Source organism: Gorilla gorilla, chromosome X (genome assembly GCF_029281585.2).
Source record: "Gorilla gorilla gorilla isolate KB3781 chromosome X, NHGRI_mGorGor1-v2.1_pri, whole genome shotgun sequence".
Taxonomy (NCBI): Eukaryota; Metazoa; Chordata; class Mammalia; order Primates; family Hominidae; genus Gorilla; species Gorilla gorilla.
The window spans coordinates 41726938-41740388 of record NC_073247.2 but is presented as its reverse complement, the minus strand read 5'-3'; the positions used below and the strand labels follow the sequence as shown (position 1 = coordinate 41740388).

At 38.7% G+C, this 13451-nt stretch overlaps 1 protein-coding gene across 17 annotated transcripts in view; it reads left to right on the top strand.

Annotated features, from left to right (window-relative positions):
• DMD (dystrophin) overlaps positions 1-13451 on the top strand; it is a 2091067-nt gene that overhangs the window by 1998872 nt on the left and 78744 nt on the right. For all 17 annotated transcript variants that reach the window (XM_055376532.2, XM_055376533.2, XM_055376528.2 and 14 more), the window contains 3 exons: positions 1772-1973; positions 4803-4888; positions 7361-7518. In XM_055376532.2, the coding sequence (XP_055232507.1) occupies positions 1772-1973; positions 4803-4888; positions 7361-7518 (446 nt within the window). The remainder of the gene's footprint in view (positions 1-1771; positions 1974-4802; positions 4889-7360; positions 7519-13451) is intronic.

Sequence of the window (13451 nt, the reverse complement as noted above, 5' to 3'; positions counted from 1 at the left end):
GAAAATAATTGAAAAACTTCAAACCACCCATAGCTTCCTTCAGTATATAAGGAAACATGTTGGGAATATTGGTGTTTGGAAGAAATCCATTCCTCTCTTCCAGTAATGGAGCTGGCATACTGTGTTTCTAAGTGTTCCTACTACGTGCACTTGAGTATGTGCCCTCTGAGGAAAACAAGCACACAGAAGAGAGAGAGAATAAAAGTTTGAGTCTTTTGTCTCTGGACCTCTCTCCAGCCTCCCACGCAGTCTTCTTTCAGCCATTCCCTCCTCACGTCCTCCCGTCCTCCTGCCTCCTTGCATTGCTTTTTAAAATTCTTTATTATTTTTCTCACTTGACTCTTCAGATCAGTCTCCCAAGTTATCTTCCTTCCTCCCACTTTAAAGAAAGTCTCAGCTTCCGTGAAAAGGGTCATTTCTCTATCTTTAGAGTATTTCAGAGCAAAAACAGAGGGGCCTTCCCTTCCAAGGGAGGAGTGCAGACTCCTGCTTCCACCACCATGTCTGTTTCATGCTTCTGGGGGAAACTCCGGGATTTTCTGTTTTCCTTTTTTTAAAAGAGAAAAATGTGTGCGCAATATAGGTGCAAAAGTATTTTTGCACAAACCTACATAGGTATTAACCACTATTTTTGTTTTTTTCTTAATATTTAATTAGAACTGGCCATGAATAACTTGTAAAATATACTAAAGCCTTAAGTTTGCATTTCTTTACTACTGGGAAAGGTGTTTACTGAGCGGTATTTACCTCTATTTATGTGAACTACATTTATAATTGAAATGCCCCTTCCCCCTAGATGCATGAGAGATTTACTTAATTAGCATTGATTCCTTGTCTCAAAGGACTGAGAATTCCGACCAGAGCTTAGGTGTATAAGGTAGTATAAAAGCAATGTTGTTGTGTTTCTAGTTTGGCAAATAAATTGGCTTTAGAGAAATGCATCTTTTCATGACACTTGGGAATAAAGCTTGTGATTTGCTGATGTTGGACAAGGTTGAAGTTTCACTTTTGTTAAATTTTTGTCCCCAGCATAAGATTTAATACCTCCTCAGATCAAGGGAATTTTCCTTCCTCAGCCTTATAAAGTTGTTAGAGGACTTGGAAAGAATATTATGAAATACAATTTGAAGGTGAAAGGAGAAATAAGCGAGCCTCAGGTCTGAAAACTGGATAGATTATACAATTACTTTAGTTTGCCTATAGAAAATTTTAGTGGAGAGTATTTTTTTCACCTAATATTAGGGTAGCAGAGAGATGCTGAGGTGACTGATATTTCAAGGAGAAAAGCGCTTAATGATTATAAATGCATAGCTAGAAATAGAGTTTACACAACCTTAGCCCTACAGATGAATCTAACAGATCTTCTCTAATACTAATACAAGAAAGTATCATCGGATCTCTTTAAAAATTTCCGCTAAAACATTTTTTTTTCTTATTCAGGTGAAAATTGACTCTGTTTATGTAGAACAGGCTGGGTCCCCTTAACTCTCAGATATTCCCCAGTAATCCAAGGATGGGAATTATATCTTTGCCCGTATCTTCACCCAATGCCAGTGAGGTTTAAGAACAACTTCGGATCCTGAATACTGATCTAACTCATCAACTTAGAGTCGAGGCATAAAAATAAAACACCTTTCAAAGAGAGTGTGGTTCACGTTTGGTGTTTATTAAAGGGTATGAGAGAGTCCTAGCTAGGATTCTCAAAGGAAAAAGGACACTGAAAGGAAGGTTTTACTCTTTGAATCATTTGTGATTTTATTTGTTTTTGCAGTGGATCTCTTGAGCCTGTCAGCTGCATGTGATGCCTTGGACCAGCACAACCTCAAGCAAAATGACCAGCCCATGGATATCCTGCAGATTATTAATTGTTTGACCACTATTTATGACCGCCTGGAGCAAGAGCACAACAATTTGGTCAACGTCCCTCTCTGCGTGGATATGTGTCTGAACTGGCTGCTGAATGTTTATGATACGTACGTATGGCATGTTTTTATTTCCCGGGCTCTGTCACAGGAGGCTTAGTGTACAGAATGGTGAAGTGTAATTAGCATTACAACAGGGCCCTGGAAGCTGTGGACCTAATGCTCTTGCTGTGATAAATCATTTTTGCATTTATGACTTGAAAAATATTTTGATATACTAGGAGTTAAGAGCCAGAGTGTAGATTGCTCTCAGAAAACAAACAAAACCCCGAGACACTCATTTTTCAAATAGTGGAATGAGTCAACATATAGCCCTTGGTTCTTTCCCTTTCTCGCCCATGGATTTTGGAATTCTTCCATGCACTTCAGGGGTGGCTTCCTCTCACTGGCGGCCATGGATGTGCTCCTGGAGATACTGGCACACCTGTCTCCAGATCAGAATGGTCTTAGCTGATACTTAGGACACTTTTGCAGAAGATTATGAATTGATAGGCCAAACAAAATGAAAACAAGCCCTTAATACAGCAAACTTAGCTTCTCAAACTGAGAACATTTTTCATTTTATTTTGTTTTTTAGTAAGATTTTATGAAGTTTCAGTTTGGCGCCTCCATTCATCACTCTCTCTTAGAGAACAATTGTTTGTTTTGGATTGCACACAAGGGAGATATCCCTAGTTCTGATTTTTTTTTTTCTTGAGCCTAATGAAGACAATTGAAGAAGGGAGCAGAAGGAATTGGTCTTAATTTTGCCTAAATTCTTCCTAGATCTCAAAATTATTACATGCCTCATTTCACCAATCAAGAACATATTCCCATTTGGAAATCTGGGAAGGTTTTCTGAAAAGAGTTGCAAAACAACTGTTTTGCCTTTTACCTTTGTTGTAGACTTCTACTACCTTTTGAACTAAAATTTATACCTTTTTTTCTTTCTTATTTTGATAAGGTATTGCTTTTTAAAATTTCAGGACCACCTGACTATTACATTCATCATAGTCATCTACCAAGTCCTTGAACATGTCAGAGTTCAATTGTGAACTACATTCACATTAGTTTTGATAAGAGTTTGTATTCAGGTTTCCCCTCAAATATATTTTGGCACTGTTTTCTTTGCAGATGGCATGTGAATGCATTCTGAATATATAACTTCCTTCTACCTGACTGAAAAGTATTTGGTGACAACTTTAACTCCTTGAAGATCTGAGTTGCTGTATAAAGTGGATTTGTTAAATTTTGATCTACCTTTTCTTAAGAGGGAAAAAGATAAGAAAATTTTCCAGTGATAGGAATTTGGTTAGTCCATTAGTGCCCAGGATTTCTTTTTGACTGAGGGATTTAATAAATTTTAGTAGCTGGAAGTTGAGCATATTGTTCACCGAAAATAACTGCAATTGGGACCTATCCTTTGTGATTTTGAAGTGCTTATAGGCGAATGATTCTGAAATATTTTCTCCTTTTTCTTTTTACCAATATCTAAGGGCCAGTAGCTTTCCGTAATAAAATAAGAAGCCAAAAAACTATTGAAAGACACTTTTTAACTTTAATTTTAGGTTTCGGGGTATTATGTGAAGGTCTGTTACATAGGTAAACTCATGTCACAGGGGTTTGTTCTACAGATTATTTCATCACTCAGGTATTAACCCATTTATGCCTAGTGTTCCATTATTGGAACACTAAGTTTGTGGGAATTATTCATATCCTACTGCTCAAGGTCATCGCCAAGGTCTGATTTTCACAAAAAGTAATTTGCAACCTCCAGCATAAATGGGTTAAGCGCAGTACCCAATAGTTGTCTTTTCTGCTCCTCTCCCTCCTTCCACCCTCCACCCTCAAGACCCCAGTATCTGTTGATCCCTTCTTTGTGTTCGTGAGTTCTCATCATTTAGCTTCCACTTAGAAGTGAGAACATGCAGTATTTACTTTTCTGTTTCTGCATTAGTTTGCTAAGGATAATAGTCTCCAGCTAATCCGTGTTCGAAAGACATGATCTCATTCTTTTTTATAGCTGCATGGTATTCTATAGTGTATATGTACCATATTTCTCATTGATGGGCATTTACATTGATTCCATGTCTTGAAAGACATTTTCTACAAAATGGAAAACTTTTCATTCTTATTTTTCCTTTTTTTTCCCCATGGATAAAATTAGCTTATTAATAAATTTGTTACGTGAAATGCTTTATTTCAGTTTTCTATATGCAAATATAGAAAATAATATGCAAATAAAAGCAATCTATATTAAAACACTGATATAGCAACAGGTTATTTATAAATTTATTTTTTAGATCATATATTTGAATGTTGTTTAATAGAGTATGATATTTTTCTTACAGAGATAAACATTTATATTTTATATTACGTGTTATGTGGCCTGAAGTAATTAATTTTCTTTCAATAAGGGGCAATCTGATGAAGATCTGAGCATTTAAGAGGGCTGAGCAGTTAGTTGCTGGTAATTTTTTTGGCTTCAATGACCAAAGTAGGTAATTTGCTTTAGTAACCAAAGTAGATTGGTGAAGATTAGTAATTCTTCTGCTTACCAACTTAAACCAAGGTGGCTTTCCATAGGTGAATAGAATTTTTTTTTCTTAATTTATGTAGAACTTTTGCAGTTCAAATAAGGGTTTTTAGGAATTGAAACTTGGTAAACATTCAGTGGTCAAGTTGGTTGAATTTCCATTGCATTGTAGGTCATCAGTCAAAGAGATAATGAATTTGGAAAAGTTCAAAACAATCTTAATAAAACAGTGGTCAATAGAGTTCACACATCATTGAGCACTTTACTCTTTTATTTTTCCTTTTCAAGGCTTTATTCTTAACTAGAAGTGTTTACCCTCTAGGAAAGGGTCAGTAATTGTATTCTGCTTTGATTCTTCATAATAGGGGACGAACAGGGAGGATCCGTGTCCTGTCTTTTAAAACTGGCATCATTTCCCTGTGTAAAGCACATTTGGAAGACAAGTACAGATGTAAGTCGTGTATACTAATGCTGTATTCTTTTATTAATGTTGGCTAATTACCCTAGTTCTAGATGGGAAATGACAGACTGTTCTTATTTGACAGCAGATTCCTCATGTAAGATGTAGAACTGCTTTTAGAGTGTCATAAAATTTAGTTTGTGCCATTCCTTGTCAAACATTAAATTGCAGGCATTTAAGTAGAGAATGAGGATTAGCTTTTCCAGTCCAGGCATTATTTTACATTACATTGACTGTGTCTGAATAAAACACATGTTCCTAGGGGATCAAGTCTGATTTTCTAACCTCTTTCTGTAAGTCGGAAAAATAAGTGTGGAGATTTAATCCCTGCACTTGGCTAGTCTTTGGGTTCTTATTTAAAGAATACTATGTGACATTCATGTTGAAGAAACATTGTTTATTTTATAATCATCTTACTGCAAGTTGTACTGACACATCCAATTCCGTGACGTGACTAACATTTTATTATTTGAGAGACAGATAGCTTGCTGTTTCTTAAAGGATAGATACGTACCACCCTACAGAATTTCCTTTTGATTACGCATTGGGTTCTTCTGCTTAAAAACTGTAAAACCAAATTAAAAGCCAATGCTAGAGGAGTGATGGTTCAGATGACCAAGTGACCATCCGTTCATATTGTGAAAGGCTGCAGTTGGTTTTCCCCTTGAAATGCTTATAAGCAATCTTTTCAGTAGGAATATTAAACAAATTCAGCCTAGCTTGTCTTTTCTCTCTTCCCCTGAGGCCTAGCCACACATGTGAGGAGATGTGCTAAGCTTCAGGACAGGCAGGAGATAAAAGCCACTCTGTCTCCTACTGATCATTTCTCCTTCAGGAGTAAGCCACAAAATACACAAACCATTTTGGCTCTCACTTTTATGTAGTTTCCACTTGAGTTTTCTCATCCTCAGAACCAGAGAAAAATAACTGAACAGCTTTTGTTAAGCATTTTAAAATGTATTTTGGATGAGATGGGATATCTGTGTGCTTTTCTCCTTTAAATATTGTAGTTACTTATTATAGGTTAGGTTCTAATCTACCGTGTATATGGTATAGTAACAGCACATTGTAAATATAATATTAAATTGAATAATTGAGGAAGCTTTGAGTTGGTGTTTCGAATAACTACTAAGAGGGAACATGTTTTTAGGTTGGTGAAACAGAAATATTAAATTCAAAATGAGATGTTTGAAAGTAACTCATAACTTTGAAAATAAACATCTAGGTATGTATATCGGAGAGCAGATAAAAAGCTGTGCGTACAATCTCAATTTTTAGTGCCATCTTAGGTATCTTGTTAAAACATTTAATTTCCTAGAGTTTGAAGTGTGCTTATGGGTACAGAAAGCTTTCTTGGATTTACTTTTTTTGAGGGGCAACTTCTAGGTGAATATAAGGTATGATTAAAATTTTATATCTGAGAACAAAACATAACATTGCAAGCATTCAGTATGTTCATTCGTTCTGTTACATATATTGGGCACCTACTATCCACCGGGTACTGCCATTCTACTGTAGATACTTCTGGCACACAACTGACCAAGATATGGTTCCTTCCCTCAAGGGGATATAATTCTCCTGCCAAAAAAGATAGACACATATTAAATCAATGCCAGCATAACATGATATGAGCTATTAATTAGAAATATGCAGCCAGGCGCAGTAGCTCACACCTGTAATCCCAGCACTTAGGGAGGCCGAGGTAGGAGGATCACTTGAGGTCAGGAGTTCAAGACCAGGCTGGCCATCATGGTGAAACACGTCTCTACTAAAAATACAAAAATTAGCTGGGTGTGATGGCATGTGCCTGTAATCCCAGCTACTCAGGAGGCTGAGGCAGGAGAATGGCTTGAACCTGGGAGGCAGAGGTTGCGGTGAGCAGAGATCGCACCACTGCACTGCAGCCTGGGCGACAGAGCAAGACTCCGTCTCAAACAACAACAACAACAACAACAACAACAACAAACTATGCACAGTATCCTGTGGGAACACATACATGATGGACTAGAAGCTCAGTGATCTTATGACTCCATAAAGAAGTCCCAACTGTGGTACATTTTTGAATCTCTGGTGTCCAAGGAGGGTGGTGCTTTGGGCCAGTGATATGTCTCTTAATGCTAAAACACTTATTTTTTGATGTAGTTACATCCTATATATAATAATTCCCAAGGATTATGTTCTGGCTTAGAAGAAATATAAGTGTCGAGGGTACATGTAAGCTTGCGCTTCTTGCAGTGACATAGTTTATGTAAAAGTTATCACACTTCATATATATACAGTGATCATTAACTTGATTCATAAAAATAATAAATATCCAGATTAGCACAAATTAGAAGTAACCCCACTCTGTGGAAATATTGGCTACTCTTGAGAATTGCTACTGGAATTGAGTTGGATGTCAGGTTCTGCTGGCATCCATGGGTGCTGTGTTTTGACTGTTGCAATTTTCTTCTTCCTTTGTAGACCTTTTCAAGCAAGTGGCAAGTTCAACAGGATTTTGTGACCAGCGCAGGCTGGGCCTCCTTCTGCATGATTCTATCCAAATTCCAAGACAGTTGGGTGAAGTTGCATCCTTTGGGGGCAGTAACATTGAGCCAAGTGTCCGGAGCTGCTTCCAATTTGTAAGTTATTCACCTTCTAGGTAACATATTTATTCTTTCATATTTTAGAAATTAATTAAAAAACCCACAGAGCTTCGTTTTCTCATATTAGCTCTTCAGTAGGCAGTAGGTATGGGATTTGGAATATTTGGAACCTCTGTAGTAAGCAGCTTCTGGAACTCTAGGTTTTGGGAAAGAAGACAGTGCTGAGGAAGGAAAAGAAGACAGTGCTGAGGAAGGAAAAGAAATCTCCATCTGCCGCAGGGACCCCACAGTTATTGAGGTGCTAGAGGGGAAGAAGTTCAGCAAGGGAGGAAATAAGTCTCTAGCCACAGAAATCCTATGTATATAAGAAAATGGCCTTTGTAGGTGAGTCTCTTAGTCTCTGAGTCCTTTCTCTAATTCTATCATTATAGCCTCCTTTCAATGGCTGTTGGTAAATTGTTAGCACAGCTGTCTTTTTTTTTTTTAAAACTGTCCTTTGTAGCTTTGACATTCCCCTATTATTCCAAAGTCTAGAGGTGTATACTCTCTGCTAATATCCATCACTGACTGAACACACTCTTGTCCATTCTCTTTCCTATCCTGTCCCATTGCTTTTTCTCTGTCGTAGTCAGTGCCCCAGAAACACCCTCTTCTTCCCAAATGCCTGAGCACTCCACTGATAGACATTCATCTTGTTCTAATTTTTTTTTCTCTTTCTTTTTTTTTTTTTTTTTTCTTTTTTGAGTTGGAGTCTCGCTCTGTCACCCAGGCTGGAGTGCAGTGGTGAGATCTCTGCTCACTGCAACCTCCACCTCCCGGGTTCAAGTGATTCTGCTACCTCAGCCTCCCGAGTAGCTGGGATTACAGGCGCCCACCACCACCCCAAGCTAATTTTTGTGTTTTTAGTAGAGACAGGGTTTCACCAGGTTGGCCAGGCTGGTCTCAAACTCCTGACCTCAGGTGATCCGCCTGCCTCGGTCTCCCAAAGTGCTCGGATTACAGGCGTAAGCCACCGTGCCTGGCCTCTGATTTTTATTAGGTAGATAGTGCTACAATGAACATCCTTATCATTTAGCTTTTGTCTTTGAAGCTTTCTTTATAGGATCAATTCTCAGGCGTGTGATTGCCAGACAAAATAATATAAACATTTTTTGTGGCCTTTCTTCAAAAGTTGTTCTAATTGTAACGCTATCAGTATTGAAGGAGTAAGATGCTTTCGGTATCACATTATTCACAGTGTTCTTATGTTTTTGTTTTTGTTTTTTTCAAGTGCTAAGAGCTGTTTTTCTTATGTAGGGTTTCTCAATCCATTCTAATTCTATTAACAATGGCTGAGATTTACAAAATGGAACTGGCTGTAGAACTAACTGGGTTATATCTGAAGTCTTTGACCACAGACTAGGATGAGACTATAGAAGGTTTCCTGGGCAGAACACTGTGAATATTTAGGTGTTTAAAGCAGTTTGAGTATTTATTTAATAGTTAGTTGGACAGATTTACCGGATGCACACATAATAAGTTCATTTATGTAAAGTGGGATATACTGTTTGAATTATTTTGCCAAAATCATGGCAAATTAGTTGTAAATGTAAAATGCATGTGGAGAAATAAATATCTTTTCCTCCTCATACCCAAATCTTCCAAAATGCAGATAGATGATCAATCCAATCAATCATCAAAATGTAGACACAAGTAACTTCCATACAATGAATATTAATGGCCACAGGCAATCTAGGTTCATTTTGATTTTTTAAAATCCAATTATAAAACAACTTGCCATAAACGTGAGTTATTTCCTGATCTTTTGGTTGTGTGTGTTTTGTTTTGTTTTGTTTTGTTTTGAGATGGAGTCTCCCTCTGTCGCCCAGGCTGGAGTGCAATGGCGCGATCTCGGCTCACTGCAACCTCCGCCTCCCTGGTTCAAGCAATTGTCGTGCCTCAGCCTCCCGAGTAGCTGGGATTACAGGGTGCCTGCCACCATGCCTGGCTAATTTTTTGTGGAGACAGGGTTTCACCATGTTGGCCAGGCTGAGCTCAAACTCCTGATCTCAAGCAGTCCACCTGCCTCGGCCTCCCAAAGTGCTGGGATTACAGGTCCTAATCATTTTTCCCCTTTAGTCAAGTCTCAGTTACTCTTTGAGTTCTAGTGAAACACACACACGTGTTCATATATAGGGATATATAAACATATGTGTGTGCATTGTGACTTGGGTTAAAGGTAAGGCTCAGTGATGGTCCCTGCTGCAAAGTAAACTAGGCTGTATTCAGGGCCAGCTGGATTCTTTGTTTTCTCGCCCGAGTACTGACTCATCAGGAAGCCACCACCATCCTCACTGCAGCCTCTGGCCCTCTTGGATTTGGTTGTCAGGATAAGCGGTGGCCAAACAGAAGCTCTGCTTTCCCTGGGCTGCCCCCCTTATCAGGAGACCAACCTATTCCATTTCTGCCTGCTACATCCTTTTGCTGGATAACCTCCTACTCCCCTAAGCCCATGTCTCTGGTTTGGTTACATTTCTGTCTCTGTAATAACAACTCTGTATTCTCAGTCTCAAAGCTTTGAATTCAGTCCATCCTTGCATACTTATTGAATGCCTCCTGGTTGGCCAGCCAGTCTCCAAGCTCTTTGAAATGTGAAATGTGTTTTGTTTTGTTTTCGGAAGGGGTCTAACTTCGTCACCCAGGCTGGAGTGCAGTGGCACGATCACAGCTCATTGCAGCCTCGACCTCTGGGCTCAAGTGATCCTCCCACCTCAGCCTCCTGAGTAGCTGGGACTACAGGCATGGACCGCCACGCCTGGCATTTTTTTGGTGTGTGTGTGTGTGTGTGTGTGTGTGTGTGTGTGTGTGTGTGTGTGTACAGGGTCTCTCGCCATGTTGCCTAGGCTGGTCTCCAGCTCTTGGGCTCAAGCTGTCCACCCACCTCAGCCTCCCAAAATGCTGGGAGTACAGGCGTGAGCCACGGCATCCAGCCTTGAAATGTTTTCTATGAGACTGGGGGGAAATCAGTCAAGATATGAATGGTGGTAACAGGTGGCTTTTGATTTTCTCTGTACTATTTTTATTTTCTGAGTTTTCTTCTTTGAACATTTATAATTAGAAAAAAAATTAGTAAAGTGCTGCCTCTTTTTTTAGGGAAAGAAACATGTTTTGTTTGATTGCTTTCCATTGCCATTCTTACATTGTTTCCAGGCCTTCTCATCATTGCACTGGCTTCCTAGCAAGCCTCCACTTTCACACTCCAGTCCTTTTCATTGGTCTTATTGCCCTCACACTAGTTTTAGAGAAAAGCATTTCCCATATGATGCCGTCCTTGAAAATGTCAGTATCTTTCTGTTGCCTAGTGAACAAATCCTAATTCCTCTATTTAACTCTCAGACCTTTCCTAATCTGGTTTCATAACCACCCATAGTTTGCTTTCACTATCATGAAACAGCTTCTCCTTACCATTTGTACCTATTATGCTGATAAATAATATTGTTACCATTGCTACTAACAAAACTTTGTTCACATGAATTCTCTCATTTAATCCTCACCAAGTCTTTGAGGGGAACAGAATAGTCAGGCTTTGGAGATTTTGCCTTTATTATCGTTTAAGTGGATGAATAATTTATCTGCGCCCTTAAAGTCCCTCAGCTGGTGGAAGGGTTTGATTCCTAGTCCAGTATGCCCACCGCCACATTTACTACCTCATTCCCAAATATGTAGTTTCTGATACTTCTGCTCTCCAGCTTCCCAAGGCCAAACAACAGCTACTTTTCCTGAGTCCTGGATAGAATAAGAAAAGGTATAACAAGACAGGGGACCTTGAGGGGGAAGAGGAATTAGTTTGAAGTGCTGGCAAATGTAGTATTTCTAATCAGATGCTAGTAAATTCCATATGTATGGTGAGGCTTTCATTACTTAGATTTGGGGAGCCTCTCAGCGTTTTAGCAATTCGCAATCAGGTTGAATGGATCCATTGTAAATACTTAGGAATCCACGTCCTGGCCCTGGCATGCTTTTCCTCAGCCAGGTGCACTGGCGGTCACCTTGCCTTTCATTGTGCAACGTGCATAAAAATACAATGTTTGCTGTAGGGAAAGATAACAGGAGTGAAAATGTCCTCTGCCCTTTGTTTGAAGTATAGGACCTTCAGAATGAGGCTGGGCTGGTTCCTTCAGCAAGCTTGTGCTCAAAGGCTGCTATTTCTACCAGCCTGAGGTAAACGGTAATAAAGTACTTGTTTATCCTACAAGTGCATTCCTTGCATTGCAGATTTGATTTCCTTTGATTTCTTGTCACCAACTGGAAACCTTACTTTGTTTCAAGTTGGTACAGTTAGAAAGGTACTGAATCTTCTGATTCAGACAAGGGCCCAGTAGTGGCAAGAAGAGAGGTATGTTTTTGTGTGCCACACTCTCTGGATTATCTATTAAAGGTTTTCTCATATCCCTCCCCACTAACCACTTAGAAAAGGAAATCACCTATCAGGTCTAAATGAAAAATTTTGCTTATTTAAAAATCACTATAGGTCTTCCAAGGAATTATCCATTAAGCCAGGAAATGAAGTCATATCCATGGATATGAAAAAGGAATAGTCACTATAAATTTATGGCTTTGACAGTGGTATCTTCGTAGATACTAAATGAGGCAACAGGATATGTTTCCACATTAATAGCATATTGCAGTCAACACATTTACTGGGAAATTGACTCATTTTGGTAGTGATAGAAGTAAAGTTTTGCAACGAGTTTGTGTAAGAGATACAGCTGTAATTAATATATTGCCAGCTTGTTCCTTTCTCATATTCCATGGAAACAGCCCTGTTGAGAGATTAGATTGATTTTTACGACCTTAGTAAGGCCAAGCCTGCACTGGCAGTGAGTCACATAGACTGCCTGAGGGAACCTTGAGGATTTTCTGCACCTCTCCTTTTTCAGATGAGAAAACAGGCCCACAGTGGCACAATGAATCTAGTCTACATCTTTCAATTTACATCATGTTATGGCTTCAACCAGTTCGGAGACTAGATTGAAATAACGGAGTGTTAATGTGTCAATGTGATCCCCTATATGAATTTTAGATTGTAATAGAATGAGATAGATAAATAAACACCCCTCTTCCAAAACACATACATGCACACACACACATCTTTATTGAAAATACTCTAATCCCAACATAGTTAATTAGTCTATCTTCAGATAAAACTAAATATCACTTTTAGGTGGGAAAACTTTATACAGTCATGTGCTGAAGAATGACGTTTTGGTCAGTGACACGCCATATATACTATGGTGGTCCCATAAGATCAATGTAAGAAGAGATTATAATGGAACTGAAAAATTCGCATTACTTTGTGACACTGTAGCCATTGTTACATCATAGCACAAAGAATTACTTCACAAACCTGCACTGCCAGTCATTTAACAGGTAAAAAAGTATGTTTTAAAATATTTTTAATTATTATGGACACATAATAGTACTTATTTATGGGTTACATGTGATATTTTGATACAAGCATACAATGTGTAGGGTAACACAATCAGAGTAATTGGAGTGTCCATCATCTCAAACATTCATCATTTCTCTGGTAGGAACATTCACATTTCACTCTTTTAGTTATTTTGAATATACAATAAATTATTGTTGCCATGCATGGTAGCACGCACCTGTAGGACCAGCTTTTCAGGAGGCTGAGGTGGGAGGATCACTTGCGCCCAGGAGTTCAAGGCTGTAATGCACAACAGTTGCACCTGTGAATAGTCACTACACTCCAACATGGACAGCATAGTGAGACCCTATCTGTAAAAAGATTTAAAAATATATTGATTACTATAGTGGCCTTATTGTGCTACCAAACACTAGATCATATTTCTTCTTACTGTATTTTTGTACCCATTAACCATCCCTTCTTTATCCCCCGATCTTCACTACTTTTCCCAGTCTCTGGTACTTATGATTTTACTCTATCTCCATGAGTTCAATTTTTT